This window comes from Dreissena polymorpha, chromosome 8 (genome assembly GCF_020536995.1).
Source record: "Dreissena polymorpha isolate Duluth1 chromosome 8, UMN_Dpol_1.0, whole genome shotgun sequence".
NCBI classification, from domain to species: domain Eukaryota; kingdom Metazoa; phylum Mollusca; class Bivalvia; order Myida; family Dreissenidae; genus Dreissena; species Dreissena polymorpha.
The window spans coordinates 64,107,860-64,126,900 of NC_068362.1; the positions used below are offsets into that span (position 1 = coordinate 64,107,860).

The window sequence follows — 19,041 nt, forward strand, 5'->3', positions numbered from 1 at the left end:
CCTTGTATTAACAAGGAAATTACCAGACAATTAAAGAAAATTATTAGCGGTAAAAACATCAAACATCGGTCGATTCCGTATGTATTCGTTAATTCCCGTTGCTACGTTTGTATTGGTTCTCTGAACACTGGGCAATCTAGCTACCTTTTCATTGGTTCTCTGCACACGTGATCATCGAATGTATTGCATGTATGTATTATTTTAGTTTATTGGCGGGGGAGACTAAGTCTTCGTCATGACGTTATGCCTCACTTATATTTTGTTGATCAGAATATCTTATAGACTTGAGAGAGCGTTTGGGTTGAATATTAAACAGCAACAATAAGTCTCAATGAAAATATTGTGGACATGTGTACGTTACTGTTTCACCGACTATGCTACATTTAAGCATTGTATCGAATACATTTTTTAATCATAAGTTTCCGTTACAAGTTTGTTTACTTGCTGCATTGTTAAGTGAGTATGGTTTAGTTATTTAAACTGAATATTGTGTACTTAAGTACTGTTTGAAAATGTAAACATTCACGTTATTATGTGTGACATCCCATGTGTCCATGCTCTACCTATATTTTTTTATATTATCTTATTATCTAATCTAATCTAATTATTAAATTATCATTAGGAAACAGTTCATTATACTGTGATCAATACAAAAATTAACAACAATATAGCTGGTACTTTGTGCCGTATACACAACGAATACACATACCCTGTACGTCGATAATTTAAACTGAGAAGGATAATTCTAACTGAAGAAAAAATGGCGACAGAAATAAGGACTCCAGTCATTTATTTCTAAGAACACGTTTATTTAAGGCAATTTGTGACATAATAAACGTTTCTCTTTGATAAAATGTAATTTGCCGCATACAATGCGCTAATAAACCCATAACAAGCCTTATATTACTCCACAACACATAGACGAACAACATCAGCAAATCATCTAATAAAAATGGCCTTATTAAAATGATGGAAAAAGTTAATCAAAATGCCTCTAATATGGTGACAAATACATGAATCAGCGGGGCAAGTGCCACTTTAACCTGCAGCTTCGACTCGAATCTCTTTAAATCAAGTGATTAAATAATAAGTATGGACACGCATGTGTGTGCCAGACATTCATTATCACATGTGTAGAGCAACTACGTCCTTATAGTTACTAAATTAGCAAAAATGATCAAATAATAACCTACCTTTCAGTTTCAGTTTCGGCCGACATTTTTTTCTTCAGTTTGAATTATCCAACTCAGTTTGGATTATCGACGTACAGGGGGTGATACACAATTGATAAAAATGTAACCAAGTGTATATTTAATGGCAGAGACTATCATTGGTGATGACAGTAACTCTCCGAGCTTCTGTTTCAGTATGTACTGAGTAAATGCTGAGCATTTGATTTCAAATTCTTCTACTAAGCGGCTCAGGAGATTTTTTTTAGCTAATATGGCTTGTGTATTCATTCCAGTTGCAACAATGCGTCGATATCCGAATTCTTAACTTTACCATCAGCCAATTTTCAAGGTCGTGTGTTGTAATTATCATCATACACTTGCAGTGATCTACTACCAATGTCGGTAGGTTGTGACGATTTCTAGATCCGATCCACACATCTGACCCATCCAATAGTTCCAATATAAAGAAGTGAAACTCCAGCTGCTGGAGCAGTATTGAATTTTCATTAAAAACAATTAGTTGGTCCTTTATTTAAGGCAAGTGACCGATTGCCCAAACAGTACAAAACAGCACAATACAGCACAATACAAATCAACATAAACACAAAATATGAATAAAGCTGGGGTCACCGCCTTGGAACGGTCAATGCAAAGCATTGGGGGTTTAAACCTGGTTATAGAGCGCTCAACCTCACACTTGGTCCAGCAATATTCATAATACATTTAAGTGTAAATACAATTTAACGTCATAGCATTGTAACTCAAATTAAACAATAATAAAAGGGAATTAAAACGCATTCAATTTAATTACTATTTAATTACTCAATTGCATTGAAGATACAAGAGTAACAGAATTACAACTTTTTGACGAACGATCAAATAAAACTATTAATTATTGTCAACTACATTCCTTCTTTATAGAAAAGATTTGAGAATATAGAATCATATAGTTAATATCTCAGATAATCATCGCGCAAATACAGGAAGAAGCAGCAATAATGGGTGTAAAAATTCCATATTACATAGCTTGGTTGTTTATGTGACTGCTAAACAAATTAAAAATAATTAAATCAAACAAGAAACGCCTATCAGAGAGAAAATATAAATAAAATGGAACGTTATAAACCCAATGACCTATGCATGTAGATTACAACTGGGAAAGTCGGTCGTATGACGTCACAAAAATCCATAATGACATAATGTCGTGAACAAATTCCAAGGGCAGTACTAAATAAAAATATTAATGGGGCTGTGCTACTAATAAAACAAGTTTAGGTGATTTAATATTAAGAAGCAAATGAATAAAAATGGTAATTCCATTAAAGCGACATTATTGGAATCAAACAGTATATAGGTGTTTTGACAACTGAAGACAGAAATGATTTGATGTACGATTTGAGTCCAAATGTAGTTTACATGCAGATTTGTTCATACGACACAATGACACAATTTTATTCAGCAGTGAAAAATGCCTATAATGTAGTATTCATGCAGATTTGTTCATACGACACAATGACACAATTTTATTCAACAGTGAAAAATGCCTATAATATCACTAATGATTCCAAATTTTAAGGGAAGAAAGATATAGTGAATCGAAAACCATCAAACACGTGTTTTTAAGTACATAAGCATCGTATCCTTTTGATAAAAACAAGTTAATTAAATTGAAAAGTTTAATATGAACATTTGGTTTAACATATTTTAATTTGCGGAATTTTAAGGGAAGAAAGATATAGTGAATCGAAAACCATCAAACACGTGTTTTTAAGTACATAAGCATCGTATCCTTTTGATAAAAACAAGTTAATTAAATTGAAAATTTTTATATGAACATTTGGTTTAACATATTTTAATTTCCGGAACGCTTCAAAACATCTCCGTAAAATGATGGATGGGAGATTCCATTATTTAAATGCCATTTTAAAGAAACATTATATTTTAAATTAAATCACCATACTTAGAGTAAAATCTAGCAAATTTATTTCTTAGGTTATGATACAAAAAGCCTTGTTTTAGCAATTTTTTAGTTAATATTAGATTACGATCATTAAAATCTTTAATACACGAACATGCTCTGGCATAACGTACCAACTGCGAAATGTAAATACCATAGGAAGGTCCTTTAGGGATGTTGCCATCTAGAAACGGAAAATTTATAATTTCAAAGTTAAAATCGTCCCGTTTGTCGTATAAACTAGTTTTGATCAAATTATTATTAATAGTTAAATGTAAGTCTAAATACGCAGCGTCTGTATTGGATATACACGATCTATTTAAGACTAGTTCTTTTGGGTAGATTTTGTGAATATATTGTTCAAATAATGGATTATCTAAATTAAGTATGTCATCAATGTACCTACTAGTAAGGTTAAAACAATTAATCAAATCTACTTGCTTAGTTTTAGATAATTCTAACATAAATTCGCTTTCATAACAATATAAAAAAGGTCAGCTATAAGTGGCGCACAATTAGTACCCATAGGAACGCCAATAATTTGTTTAAATATTTTACCATTAAATTCAACAAACAAGTTATCCAAAAGAAAAGTAAGTGCTGCACAAAAGTCAGACCAGTCCAAATGATGTAATTATCTAATATCTGATTAGTAAAAAAAGCTGTTTTAGTGTTTAAAGCTAGATACAAACATTTCTCTCTAGCAAAAGTTTTTTCAATCAAAGAAACAAGTTTGGATTTTATTAAAGCGTGAGGAAGCGTTGTATATAGTGTCGAAAAATCATAAGTACTTACCTGTGACACCTTATATTTTTTATTTTCAATTTTATCAATAACTTCTAAGGTGTTTTTTACTGACCAAAATAGGTTAATATTACTAGTTTCATAAACTTTATTACAAAATTTAGCTATATGATATCTAATAGCACTCAATGCAGATGTAAGATACACTGATAATTGTTTGGTGGTACAAGACACTGAATTAGCGATAAAACGACTTTTATATGGCGTCTTATGTAATTTAGGTATCCAGTAAAGTGATGGCAATTTCTTGTCAGTAATATTGACTATTACATTTAACTTTATGCATTGGGCAATATGGTCGGTAATAATTTCATTAGGTTGCTTATTGTACTCACAATATGATGTAGTTTGTGAAAGTTCTTGTGAAATAGTTTGAACATAAAACACTCGTCATATTATGATAACATTATTAGCAGCCTTATCAGCACGAACTAAGACGAATTTAGATTTTAAGTCTTCAAGCAATTTACAGAGATTTTGTTTATTAAATTTAGGTGAATGTGGTAGGGCCAAAGGATGTGTATCATAAAAACATATTTTATTCATGGCCATACTAAATATTTTTGTTTTCCAGTCATTGAGTGCAGCAACGTTCATGCTTCAGAATCTCATTCACTATTTCGTAGGCCTTCTTATGGTCTTCCTGGGAGCATATCTAGTTTATAAATTGTTATTTAATTATTGTATATACGCCCAACTCTTTTAAGGAACACATAGCCTTTCAGAACGTCTAAATCAGCAAAGGTATGTGCGCTGTCATCCATTGCACTAGGACGTTGCGATTCTTCACACCAGTCCAGGGCCAACTTTGCTAAGAATATGGTTTTACCAGACTCAGCATCCCTTTGAAGAAATATTCGTCGGTTCAATTTATCATTTGTTATGAACACATCAGTGTACGTGTTTTCCTGTTTTCTTAAACACAGCTTTGTTCTTATACATTGTCCAAATGTTTGGCGGCAAACAAACCATTCGTAATTTTTCATCACTATAGTCATCTAATGGAGATATGGTCACGTGAGTTAATTTGTTGTTGTAAAGCTTCCTCATACCTTTGACCAGTTATGAAATAGTAGTAGTAGCAGAAGTAGTAGTAGAAGTAAAAGTAGTTTTAGTAGTAGTATAAGTAGAAGTTGTAGTAGTAGAAGTTGAGGTTGTAGTGTTAGTATTAATACTAGTAGTAGTCGTTGAAGGAATAGCAGTATAAGTAGTAGTAGTAGTTGTAGTAGTTGTTGTTGTTGTGTTATAAGTAGAAGTATGAGTAGAAGTAGTAGTAGTAACATTAGTCGTATTAGTCGTAGTCGTAGTAGCAGTAGTAGTTGTAGTAGTAGTAGTGGTAGTAGTAGAGGTAGTAGTAGTAGAAGTAGTAGTAGTATTAGTAGCAGTAGTAGTAGTAGTAGTAGTAGTAGTAGAAGTAGTAGTAGAAGTAGTAGTAGTAGTAGTAGTAGTAGTAGAAGTAGTAGTAGTAGTAGTAGTAGTAGTAGTAGTAGTAGTAGTAGTAATAGTAGTAGTAGTAGTAGTAGTAGTAGAAGTAGTAGTAGTCGTAGAAGTAGTAGTAGTAGTAGTAGTAGTATTTTCATACATGATAATTTCTGGTCCTTTTTAAAGTTGGACTGTGGAAAACAACTGTTTTACAATGATGCATGACTATTTTTTTGCAGGAGTCAAACATGAGAACATTGCAACTCGCTTGCATCAAAATGCGGGATTCTGCCTCAATTGAAATCACTGGTAGTAGTTATAGAAGCCGGAGTAGTTGAAGTAGTAGCAATGGTAGTGCTGTTATCAGTGTTATGATAAAAAATAGTGCCAACTGCCATAGGTTGCTAACATCAGATCCAAAGGAAGTTATTCGGTTTGATCGGCTTTTGCTCTGTATGGAGAACCATTTTAGAGCTTATAAGAAGATAATGCTGAGCATGTTTCATGATGTTCGGGCAAAAACTGTGATTTTTTAGAGTGTTATTAATTTTGTTAGTTAATATGGTGCAGTTGCCCTGCGTTTAGTACCATGAAACCTATTCAAAACTCAGCTCAGCTATATTTAGAATAAATGTTTTGAGCTTATTTCATAAACACTTAGTAAACAAGTTAACAAGCGCACTATACAATTTTGATCTAACATGATCCATTTTCGAAATCAGCGACGCAGATACCGCTTGGATTAAACTTTTAGTGTCACAAACTTTTATGACTAATTTGCAATTGAAAAGGTCCCTATAGTGATCATATGCTTTGATTTATTAACAAAGTGACCAAATATTTGACGCAAATTGATTTTGTTTCGAACTCTACTGAGTTATCATTTGGATAAATGTTTTCAAGATAAATTAATATATGGGTAATAATATATTTCTGTAATTAGAATTGTTGACATAGTTTTGATCAATAGTGACTTTATTTCGAAAATCCCACTTAGATACAATTAGAAAAAAATGTTCTGACCAAGATTTATAAGCATTTGGCAATATATGTGGCCTATAGTGCTCATAAGCTTTTTCATTTATTTTACATAGTGGCAAAGTATTACCTCACATGATTGGGTAATACTTGATTTGACCAAGAGTCATTTTGATTTGGGCAATTATTTCGGTATTGAGAGTGTTAATAATATATTACTTAACAATCACCTAGAGATGAATAACGAATGTAACCCATATTCAAACTACATGTAAGCATGCATATAATTGGGAAATTTTTTATAAGCAAGTTTCATAATAAGTAGACCATTAATGCGATCTCTTGACAATTTACCAGGATTAACTGTACCCCAGCCATGAAAATCATGCTTTTCAATGGACCGTAACAATGTTCAAACTAGGCTGCTATATTAAGAATAACAAGTGACTGCCGGATAATCTTTTAATATATCAGGCGAGAATTAAAATAAAATAACGGCGAGGCTTATATATCATACCACTCATACCACGCACACCCTTTTTGTATATATAAAATATTTGTTTAGCGTGTATGAATCTATTCTAAAACTAGTATTGGTCCTCAACAAACAAAGCAGCGTCATTCAGTTAAGTCAATTTGTGTCATCAATTCTACAACATAAGTTTATGGAGCAATAATATATATAAAATCTGGCACGAGTTGTCATATCATACCATATTTTATTAAACGAGTTCAGGGAATTTGTTAGTAAGCGAGCTGGGCGAGCTTTCTAACGAATTTCCTGGACGAGTTTAATAAAATATGGTATGATATGACAACGAGTGTCAGATCTTTTTTATCACATGCTTTTCAATGCGCAAATTAAATAAATATTTACGCAAACATAATGATAAATCCCGAATATTGTTTACAATTCGTGACGTCATTTGACGTTGCAACGTCATTTCAGCAAAATAACAAAATGCGATTGGGCAACAAACGAAAACTAAGCCAATGAAAACGCTTAAAAATGTTGTATTACACATGTGTAATAAAAAAAATGTAATGGTTGTATTACATGGGAAACAGGTTATAGCATGTGATAAATAGCACATAATAGATGCATATATATAGCACATGCTATTAGAAACTCTTTATTTGCGTTTGTTGTATGTCAAGACTGGTCGTTCCCGTCTTCGAAGTGCGTCAACATGTGTACATTAATGGAGATTTTTTTAATTTGGAGTTAGCTGTGTGGTTTGCCTCTTGCGGTGTGTGTGTGTGCGTGTAAATATTGAGGTTCTATACATTCATAATTGCTCCAAAGATCATGCCATGTCTCTTATTTATTTTGCCAGGAATTTGTTATCGGGTAACTGCGTGGTCGGTGGGGAGAAAAATGTTCATTTTTTATGTCTTGAAAGCAGAAGAATGGATATTTTGTTACTGAATAATTTATTTTTTGCATGACTCGCGAGTTGAAGTGGAGCATACTATCAGCATTGTTGAGCATCTATTCGGTGTTTGTTTTCAAATTTCGCTGTAATTTATGTTTGTGCCTTGTGTTTTGCCTGCTTTCAGAAGATGCATTATTTGAATCTCGTTATTTTTTTAAAAGTATTTTTTGGTAAAATGACATAGTTTGCCTTATCAAAACCGGCCTCAATTGCAATAGTTGTTAATATCTTTGCAAGTATTATATGCCCTTGCCTCAAGAACCACTGATTAGAACTTCTTTGTAAATCGTGCAGTCTATAACAATACTTCCGTTATATTAATTTTATAATTAGGAAACAAGCGTAGATCTGCTTCAGCCTTATCATATGTCGGGATTAAAAACCTATTGGCGCATATCATTTTATTTGCATTATTGATGATAAATCTTTTATCAGACATTTTGTTATTTTTAACAAAAATAGCAAACAAAAACATTTTAAATAGAATTAAATGCGAGGAAAAAATGAAATATTTAATTACAATTATGCTGAAATTATAAGAATTTCATACCATATTCACTGTGAAAACAGAGCTAATATGGGTCTTGGTCTTGCTTTTTTGAGATTGTTATGCTTTGGTTTCAGGTCGTCAAATGCGAAGGAAAATGATGCACGACTATTAAGAAGTATCGAGTATGGATACTTTGCTCTTTGAAGTTTCCACTTAATACTTCACACGATGCTTCGCAGTGTGACTTGCTCGTTTTCATAACAATCGATATTGCGAATGGTGAGCCGATACGTGGCAAAATATTAATCGAGAATGTAAACTGATTAATTGTGGATTTACTTTCTAATATCATTGCAAGATATTTTTGCAATCTATAGGCATTTGCAAGGAGTTTTCTGGAGGGTTTCTGTGATCTTTGTTTTTGATAAACTTGTTTTCATTTTAGGTTGTTATTTATAAGTCTTGGTCTGTTATGTTTTTACTGTTCTCACTGATTTGTTTTTAGTGAGGGCTTCTCTATGACTTTTATTCAAATTGAATATTCATTTGCGATTTCATCGATCGGTTAATTCCAAAATGTTTGGACGACTTTGTTTGATATAACAAGTTCCTAAAAACCAGAGCTCCAGATAAGGGCCGTACAGCCGTAAATGCGGCTTTTTCATGAAGAACTACCCATTTATTTTTATAAACTGGACGTACAATTACGACTTTAATATCCCTTTTACGCATTTACGGAAAAAAATTGGCCGTACTGATACGTCCGCGTCAGCGCGGCGTGATTTGTTGGTCTCTAACCTAACGGCGCTTTTCGTTAAATTTAAATTTCCGAAAAGTTGTAGACTGGGTTCCGGAATTATTGTCGATTCTGGTTACGCACGCGCAATTAATTTCCTTCTATATATTACATATAAAATAGTTGCAGTTCGATATCAATTTTTACCATGATCAAGCAATGACCCACTATATCATCATACATCATTGGAAAGATAAATGCATAATCATTTGAAAAAAGGATGTCATTAAATTCTATACGTTGTAACTCAAAATATTCACCTTAGAATAGGCACACCGGTTTTGACAGCTGTACAGGCGACCATTTTGGGCTCAAATAGTATGACCTACTTTCAAAGCCGGGAACTATCAACAGAAAAAGTAGAGCACAAAAATGGCGTTTTTCTTATTGCTTACAAACATACCTTCAAATTACTACCCAAAACATTCCATTTGCAATGTATTTTACAAATCCTATGCAGCATGCACTGAACAATGTGTGCTAAGTATCAAACTAACAGCATGTAACCCTGCAAACAGGAGTTCCGGTTTTGGGTTATGTGACCTTCTGCCGCGTGATTTCTTTTAACTCGTAAACCCGTCAAAACAATATGTCTGCGCGCAATGGTAGGCCGGCTAATTAACCGAAGGCTGTTCACAGCTACACTTTGTTGTCATATCAAGGCTACATACGGTGTCGTCTAATCATCCTGACATTCAATCTGTAATCCCAGAAAAAGACATTGTCGCCCCAATATTTAACGATTTGATTGCATCGGCGGCTAAAAACGTTAGAAAACACGATGGGAAACTGATGAGACAGCGACAAAAATGATCATTTACCAAACTAACTAGTTGGCTTGTGTTTTATTGTCAATAAAAATGAAGAAATAGTATTAGTCAAGAGAATAATGTTAAGTTGTATTTGCATCATAATGCAAAATGGAAAACTTAATAAAGTAACTGTTTCAGAAGTTAATGCATTTGTTATAATTGCTGCAAATAATTCTGTGAAGTCAGTTATACACCCTTCAATATCCAAGAACACGGGTAGTACAGTACTACCTGTACTTTGGGATATGGTAGTACAGGTACTAATTGATTTTCAGCGTTACTCCTTTTCTTTCAGTCAGTGGCAGTACCGTTACTAATTTCACAAATCATTATCTGGAGCTCTGAAAAACATGTCAAAATTACCTTCATGCACACAATCGTACGTTGTAGTATTTATGTTAATGTCTATATAAATGTATTTTTTGTTAAGTGATACATTTAAAAAGTAATAAGATTCAGGCTATTTAAACCCGGTATAGTATTATATTTTACAAAAACATATTGTATTGAGTTTATTAATGAAAATATAACTATTATGTATTTATAATTAATTAATTAATCAATACATATTACATAGAGTGTTATTATTAATGGTTAACTGCTGTGTTTTTATTATGTTTAATACCTTTTATAGTTTTTCTTTTATTTGTTTGTTTTGGCCATCTATTTATATTTGCTTCTAAAATGTAGACATGTCTTTTGATCATTGACATTTGCATAGCAAGGCATTTCTTAAAAAGTAGTCCGGTTTATAACTGATGTCATGGGTATTTACAAATTCGTTCTAAATATTTGGAGCTTATTTGTTCCACTCTTTTTGTTACATTCGGTGGACATAATGTATACATCTGGTTATCCTTTTATTTGTATTGATGAATCTGATTCAGTTTCACAATTAACAAGGGCTGTTTGTAAAACATCCATTCCCCCCATATGGGCTGTCAGTTGTCAGTGTCAGCCATTGTGTGAATACGGTTTTTGTCACTGTGACATTGACCTTTGACCTAGTGACCTGAAAATTAATAGGGGTCATCTGCCAGTCATGATCAACGTAGCTATGAAGTTTCATGATCCTAGCCGTTAGCATTCTTGAGTTATCATCCGGAAACCATTTTACTATTTCGAGTCACTGTGACCTTGACCTTTGACCAAGTGACTGAAAATCAATAGGGGTCATCTGCCAGTCATAATCAATGAACCTCTTTAGTTCCATGATCCTAGGCGTAAGCATTCTTGAGTTATCATCCGGAAACCATTTTACCGGTTCTGAGTCACTGTGACCTTGACCTTTGACCTAGTGACTTGAAAATCAAAAGGTGTCATTTGCCAGTCATGATCAATGTACCAATGAAGTTTCATGATCCTAGGCGTAAGCATTATTGAGTGATCATCCGGAAACCATTTTACTGTTTTGAGTCACTGTGACCTTGACCTTTGACCTAGTGACCTGAAAATCAAAAGAGGTCATTTGCCAGTCATCATCAATGTACCTATGAAGTTTCATGATCCTAGGCGTAAGCATTATTGAGTTATCATCCGGAAACCATTTTACTATTTCGAGTCACTGTGACCTTTGACCTAGTAACCTGAAAATCAATAGGGGTTATCTGCCGGTCATGATCAATGTTTCTATGAAGTTTCATTATCCTAGGCGTAAGCATTCTTGAGTTATCATCCGGAAATTATTTTTCTATTTCGAGTCAATGTGACCTTGACCTTTGACCTAGTGACCTGAAAATTAAAAGGGGTCATCTGCCAGTCATGATCAATGTCCCTATGAAGTTTCATGATCCTAGGCGTAAGCGTTCTTGAGTTATCATCCGGAAACCATCTGGTGGACGGACCGACCGACCGAGCGACGGACCGACAGACCGACATGTGCAAAACAATATACCCACTCTTTTTCGAAGGGGGGCATAAATATTACCTATATGTTATTTCTAAGGAATATGATATTCCGAAACAGATTGATTGATATAATAACTTCCTGTTAAATATAATATTAAAACAGTATATATCAGACATATCTAAATGTATTGGTGCGATTATATATACACTTCGCACTCGTGATTTAATTCCTGCGCATCTATACTCCTTACTGTGAGTTATTCGATAACAAACCATCATAGAAAAATATTATTTCGATTCTAACACGATTCTGATTGATGTGGTTCAAGCATTTGAGCGTGAACTATATGTTTCAATGCTCCGCCCTTCTTAGTACAAAGTTCAATATTTAGTGACGTCATTGCATTTACAAACATATGACGTCGATTTCATTCATAACTATTTTGCAAATGACGTCACTTTCATTGAGAACAACAATCGTAGAAACTAAATGACGTCATGTTTATTAATGCTACTGAAAAGCTTACATGCTTTAAATGTTTTCTTAATTACGTTGCCTAACAAATAACATTCTTTGTAGGCGTGGTTATGCCACTTATCACCAAATATACAATTTGTTGTTTCCTTACATGTATATACATGCTACATTTATTACATTTCTCTAAGAGCGGGTTTTAGCACGTGCATTCTACTGCAATATTTTCGTTATTTATTCGGAACTATTTTCGAAACATTAAGTTCCGCCCATACATTATTGCAGAATAACCCACACTTGATTTCCTTCTTTGTCTATAGAAAACAAGTCGCGTGTAGTGTTAGAATATATAATATAATATTATATATAAATATTGACCAGCCTCAGGTTCTAAGCCTCGCATGATAAACGTGATATTTATCCAAAACTTACATAATATTCGCTATTTATACAATTTATCATAATATTATTTATACAAGTTTCTTTGACCAAATGCTTAATGTTCATACAAAGCTAAGTTTATGTGGGTACTTATATTATCCGATTTCATTAAGGTAGCGCACCCCTAATGATTTCCAACGATTTCTTCGAAAGTTGAAGTGCCTAATATTAGGTGCCGTAGCCTAGTGGTTAAGGCGATAGACTAGAAATATTTTGGTATATTTCCGCGCAGGTTCGAATCCTGCCAACGACGTTTACTTTTTTGCGACGCGTTTTATTTCTTTTCTAACGTAATTTGATTTAATATGGCATATAAGCTATGTTTATTGTAAAATATGTTGCAATTTTTATAAACATTCTTCAATTTTAAAAATTACAGAATATTGTAAGTGTCATCGTAATGTGTCATCAACCGTCTCCTAAAATCTGAAGAGAGAAGGTAGTATGTATTTATATACTTAAGTTGCTTAAATTGTTTGTTAGAAAAAAAAACATTAAGGTTATATTAAAGTATTCCTAAGGAATCTGATCATATGAAGTGCTGATCATAATAGGTTCGTTTGTATAGTAGGTTATTGTTGAGAAGAGGGTTCATTTTGAGTCGTGGTTACAGAGATAGCGTGAAATCACGTGATAAAACGTTCCCAAATGATGCAATCGTTTCGGAAAAAAGTGTTGAACTACTTTCAAGGTTGCGGTTTGACATATCAACACAATCGATTATTTATTATTATTACAGACGATTAACATTTGAAAAAAGCAGAGAGTATAAAGACCAAAGATGAAATATTATGTTTATAATGATTCATAGTCATTTATTTATAAAATATTATGTAACAACTTTGTAAAAATTACCCACGACTCAACAAGCATACATTTATATCATATAGTCATATCAACAAGTAGTATTCCAATTTTAATAAACTGTACACTGTTAAGTACTGAACATCAATTTGTGAAGTAATAATTACATGTACATCACTTTGATACATATAATTAAGATTACCATATCCTTTACACCTTGCGCTCATGATAACAAAATTGTTTCCAATGGGCAAACATATTAGTATTTACATAAATGGTTTGCTGTTAAAAATGCAATTAAATAACTGCGAATATTGTAAGAGATGATCGCGTTTCATACAAATGTTGAATGTTCAGAAATATAAGCTTGATGTTAGTGTTTGGCGACTTACCGTTCAATCGAAAGTATGCCTTTAAAACAATCGATTTACCATTGCAAGGTAAGACATACCTTAACAAGATTGGACATACCTTTACACGATTTGTCGTAGTCTGTTTCTGTAGTCTTGCGAACATGTTCATCCAGTTGTTCTTTACATTTGCCCGTGTGTTCATCAAGTTCCTGCTTACATTTCTCAGTGTGTGCATTTAGATCCTTTTTACAGTTTTCAATAAAAATCCGAAACTCATCGATAGCCGTCTCAGTTATATGTTCTACTTTCTTTAGTTTATCTTGTGCAAACTCTAACAAAATAATTTGCTCCGTTGTTAGCTTCAGATCGTCTGTTTGTAGCTATACAGAAAAAATGTATGTAAATATGTGTTCACAACAAACACGATTGTATATGTATAATGTTTTATCAATATTGATGTATATAGACGAGTATATAGACTTCCTGATTTGCAAATCGCGATGTTAAGTTTGCCCTTATATACAACATTTACATATATATATTTGGCTATCAAAGAAAGATTCGATTATTGTTTGTAAAATAAGTCAATAAAAATATATCATATCTATATTCTCCGACAAAATTAATATAAAGTACATTACATTTACCTGTGAGAACCTATTATTTTATAATAATGATAAAACTAAATAAGGCTGTATGTAAAATATCTACTGGTACTTTGTGAAATGTTTGATAAATGCGCATATATAGGCATATATTATTCGCCACACTTGATTTTACATTAATAAATGTATACTGTTTAATAAATATTGATACATATATACGAGTATTTAGACGGCGTAATTAGGATTACACATACTTCATGTAAATCGTGTGTAATTCATCGCGTTGTTTGGTTAATCCTTCGATAATAAGTATAATTTGAATGGTATACTCATTGTTATCTAAGTTAATAAAAAGTTATATCACGTAATGTGTTCATAAATTAAGAATAATTGCAGATCAACATTTTAAGACTACATTTAGAGTACATTTTTACCTGGAACCTATTTTTAAATACTCACAGGAAAAACGTACGATATCAATATTTTGTATGTAATATAAATACGCGTACTTCATGCAAACGCAAAAACATACACGGATTTTATTCGTTACTATTGTTTCTACAATACCTTTGCTAATTTCCTCCAAGCCTCCTGCGCAGCAACGTCGTGTGCTAGGCATTTTGGGTCAGTCAACAGCCTAGTCAGTGTTATGAAAATGCCACGGAGATCTGTGTCTGCGACCTTGCACGTAGACGAATGACGAACAGTTCTGCCAATGTCTCGCGCCTAAAAAACATGTTTGCTGTAAAGTAATGCATGATAAAATGATGCTTGTTTGTGACGATAACCGCTTACAATAGCCCATTTAAAAGTTGCGTGAACGTGCATGCTAACATACCCGAATATATATTCATAGCTATCATATATACAAGTGTGCAATACAATACGCTTTTCAGAAATATAACATATAACTAGAAATGGCTCAGCAGAGGCCGACGCGTATCCCCACGCCCAATGTTTGACCCAGGGGCGCCCCTGGGTTGGTAATGGGGTCATGCATTGTTGAGATTGACCGTATTGTCATAAGAGATGTTCAGTATCAATTTGAAGTAAATCTGTGTAGAAATGAAGAAGTTAATGTAAAATAACCTGAAATAAGAGATGTGTTGGTCAGAAACACAATGCCCCCTACTGCGCCGCTTTGATTTAAATATTTTTGTTTTTAATTATTTCCCTTTTAAAAATATTACTTCCCTTGTAAAAATGATCTGTGTCTGCCAAATGATAAATATAAATTATCTCCCTTTAAAGCTTGTTACTTCCTTGGATTTTTTTTTTATAACTTTGACCTTGAAGGATGAACTAGACCTTGAGTTTTCATCACTCAAAATGTTTAGCTCCATGAGATACACATGCATGCCAAATATCAAGTTGCTATCTTCAATATTGCAAAAGTTATGGCAAATGTTAAAGTTTTCGGACGAACGGACGGACTGACGGACGGACAGTTAAACTGCTATATGCCACCCTACCGGGGGCATAAAAATAAGACAAAATATCTGACCCGGCCCCTTCCCAACCCCCATAACTTTAGACCCAGGGGTCAGGTCAAAAGTCCAAATAGTGCACTGTCGCACATATATGCTCATAGCTACCATGTGTGTAAGTTTCAAGGTTCTAGTGCTAATAATTTAGGAGGACTTAGTGGCCAGGACGGACGGACAGACGGCGGAGAAAACCACATAATAGATTTCAAAATCTAAATGCGGACATGTTCAAGGTCAATGTCACAGGGGTTGAAAATTGTATGCGCACGAGAAGGTCTTGTCCAGATACACATGCCTACCAAATATGAGAGCAATATCTAAAGGGACACAGACGTTATGAGCTTTTTTTGAATCGAGGTCGCAAATTTTGAAACCTGAACGCAGATTCAAAGTTTAAAATTTTCATGCACATGGAAATGTGTTGTCCAGATACACATTCGTACCAAATATGAAAGCAATATCTGAAGGGACACCGTAGGTATGAGCCATTTTCGGATCGCGGTCGCAGATTTCGAAATCTGAACGCTGACCTCAAGTTTAAGGTCAAGGTCACAGAGGTAAAACATTGTATGCGCATGGAAAGGTGTTGTCTAGATACACATGTATATCAACTATGAAAGCAATATCTGAAGAGAAACAGTAAGTATGAGCCTTTTTCGAATAGCGGTCGCAGGAAAATCTCTGACCCGGCCCCACCCCTACCCCCATAACTTTTGACCCAGGGGTCAGATAAAAATTCCAAAGGTTGCACCGTCGCAAATATGCTCATAGCGACCATTTGTGAAAGTTTCAAGGTTCTAGTGCTTATAGTGTATGAGGAGATAGTGGCCAGGACGGACGGAAGGACAGACGGCGGAGTTTACCACATAATCCCAACTTTTTCACCGAAAAGAGTGGGGATAGTTAAAACAAATAACATTAATACAAAATGAAATACATATGTTATGTTACTTCATTGTAAAAAACTGTGTCAAGTCAAACAAAGAAATACATAAAGCGGTTGTAATGAATTCACAGGGGTTACTCATAAAATCATAATTTGATTGGTAAGAATTGTTACAAAAACATGCGTTCACTTGTAGTCAGAGCCGCATTGACAGCATCATGCACAATAAAAGCATTTGCTGCTTTCTCATTGAAAGAGATTCACGTTTCCAGAAAAAACCGTCAATATCATAGAACTTATGCATCTCGACTTGGCGGACCAACACAGGGATGGTAAGTTACAATATTAGCGTGCTATTTTTGTGAGATTCATTCAATATGACACGCATATATTTACCTTTGTTAAAAGGCATGGTGGATGTGTTTTTCCTCGAGCTATGGGGAACGAAAACTTGTCATCGAAGTGTTTACAGTTTATCATAAAACTGATGATGCCATTTAAGTCAGTATCTTGAGCCGACCCCTTTTCAGTGTAACCATCTGGAGGAAAATAAGCCTTTGCTATTTCCCATGGATTTGATGACCAGTGAATCGCTTCTGTATTTTTCCACGAAGGATTGGAATATTTATGTTGATTTTCAATTTCGATAAGGACTTTATTACAAACATTAGTAGGACATGGTCGCGGTAGTTTGGACGCGGTGTCATGCATAGATTTGCATCCGCCATTTGCTCTTCGTTTTTTGCAAATCCCTGGCGAAGGGCATTTCAGCAAGTTTGCAGTGTGACAGCAAGAACACGCGACTGCGCCACTTGTCAATATAGCGTTATATATATTGCCTTGTAGAATTTTAGCCTCGTTTTCCACGAACTGCTCTAGGCCAGACTTTAAAATTTCAATTGCAAGCCATGCCTTCAACCAGTTAGTCCTTTCCGACTCAGTGAACACATCGGCTAGATTCGCCATGACGTTTTATTTAGCTACATCGTCGAAGGAAATCAACGTTCCGAAGAAACACGTTGTGGCTCATTCAACATCTGTAATACACAAATATCAATTAAGTATAAGCAGTTTAACATTACACAAATACAATTTCAATTATTAGATGGGTTTTGGTATCATTTTTGAATTATGCATGCTGTTTTTAAGGAATTAAATAATACAAATAATTGGCAAGAGCGAACTAGGTAGACGACGGCTTTTCGATCGTTGACATGTAAGAGACAAATAAATACGGGTTCAAAATGAAGCAACATGAAAACAATTATAACATCAATTTACAAACACATTTTTAATCAAAGCAATAAAGGACATTCCAACTGGCTTGTTTTTTATTTTAGAGTACTGTCAGTAGCTTGCGGTTTGTCTATTGGTAAAATAATCCAGGCTATGGTATGGTTAGGGTGAAAATGGAATATTCTGTGTTAATTAATGTTGGTTTATTAAATTGCAGAAGGGGGGGGGGCATGGGTATACCGGAGCTTACTGCGTTTAAGTGAAGTAAGATCGAACTGACTTACAAAATGTCATCGGTTTCATTATTTTCGTTGAAGAGTAACGTGTATTTTCTCATCTAAAGCCATTTTATATATATATATATTTCTTTTTTTTTTAAATACGCCCTTTCGGCTCTACGGTGTGATTGCTTCCTTCGGGTGTTTTGTTTCAATATCGTTGACATTGGAAGTATACAGTTATTGAAGGAAACTGTACACAAAATTGTTGTTTAATTCCATGACATGCGAGAAATTTGATGAATTTATTTCATTTTATCTTATTAAGCACAGTATTTGCCCATGCGTTTAGTAAACTATAACACGAATCCCGAATATCTTATTTTTCCGACGCGGTTTCGTCTCTAACAATCTATTTATTGCCGAACTTCTTAACGCCCCTTTCTGAAACGGACTTTCTCTTATGCATATTTTAGGACTGACTTCCAAATGACAAAAAGCTCATTTTACATTTTTATGTAAAAAAAGGGAGGGACACACAATACATACGGTCCATATTTGTAACAAAGGTAATGTGTGTACATCAATGTTATAGTTTATTAGCATGTTATGGCTAGCACTATTAGTGTTTTCTTTATCACGTTACTTACTGTATAATTTTGTAGAAAATCTACTTTATTTATATTTACCTCGTCCATAAGTATGTGGAGGTCGGGGCCATCCTGTTTTAACTATGATTATGTTTTCTTTTAGTGTTATATATAGAGAATACTAGGTTAGCGTTGAATACAGAGAAGTTTATGTTGCGAGGCTTAGAACGC

The 19,041-nt window shown here is 33.9% G+C and overlaps 1 protein-coding gene across 4 annotated transcripts in view; it reads right to left on the reverse strand.

The window, feature by feature from the left end:
- LOC127842046 (uncharacterized) overlaps positions 1 to 19,041 on the reverse strand; it is a 66,971-nt gene that overhangs the window by 30,048 nt on the left and 17,882 nt on the right. For all 4 annotated transcript variants that reach the window (XR_008031464.1, XM_052371365.1, XM_052371366.1 and 1 more), the window contains exons 2-4: positions 17,163 to 17,803; positions 14,961 to 15,119; positions 13,907 to 14,168 (exon numbers count right to left, since the gene is read on the reverse strand). Coding sequence is in view for 3 of the 4 variants with exons in the window: in XM_052371365.1 (XP_052227325.1) it covers positions 13,907 to 14,168; positions 14,961 to 15,119; positions 17,163 to 17,732 (991 nt within the window). In the remaining variant the exon portion in view is untranslated. The remainder of the gene's footprint in view (positions 1 to 13,906; positions 14,169 to 14,960; positions 15,120 to 17,162; positions 17,804 to 19,041) is intronic.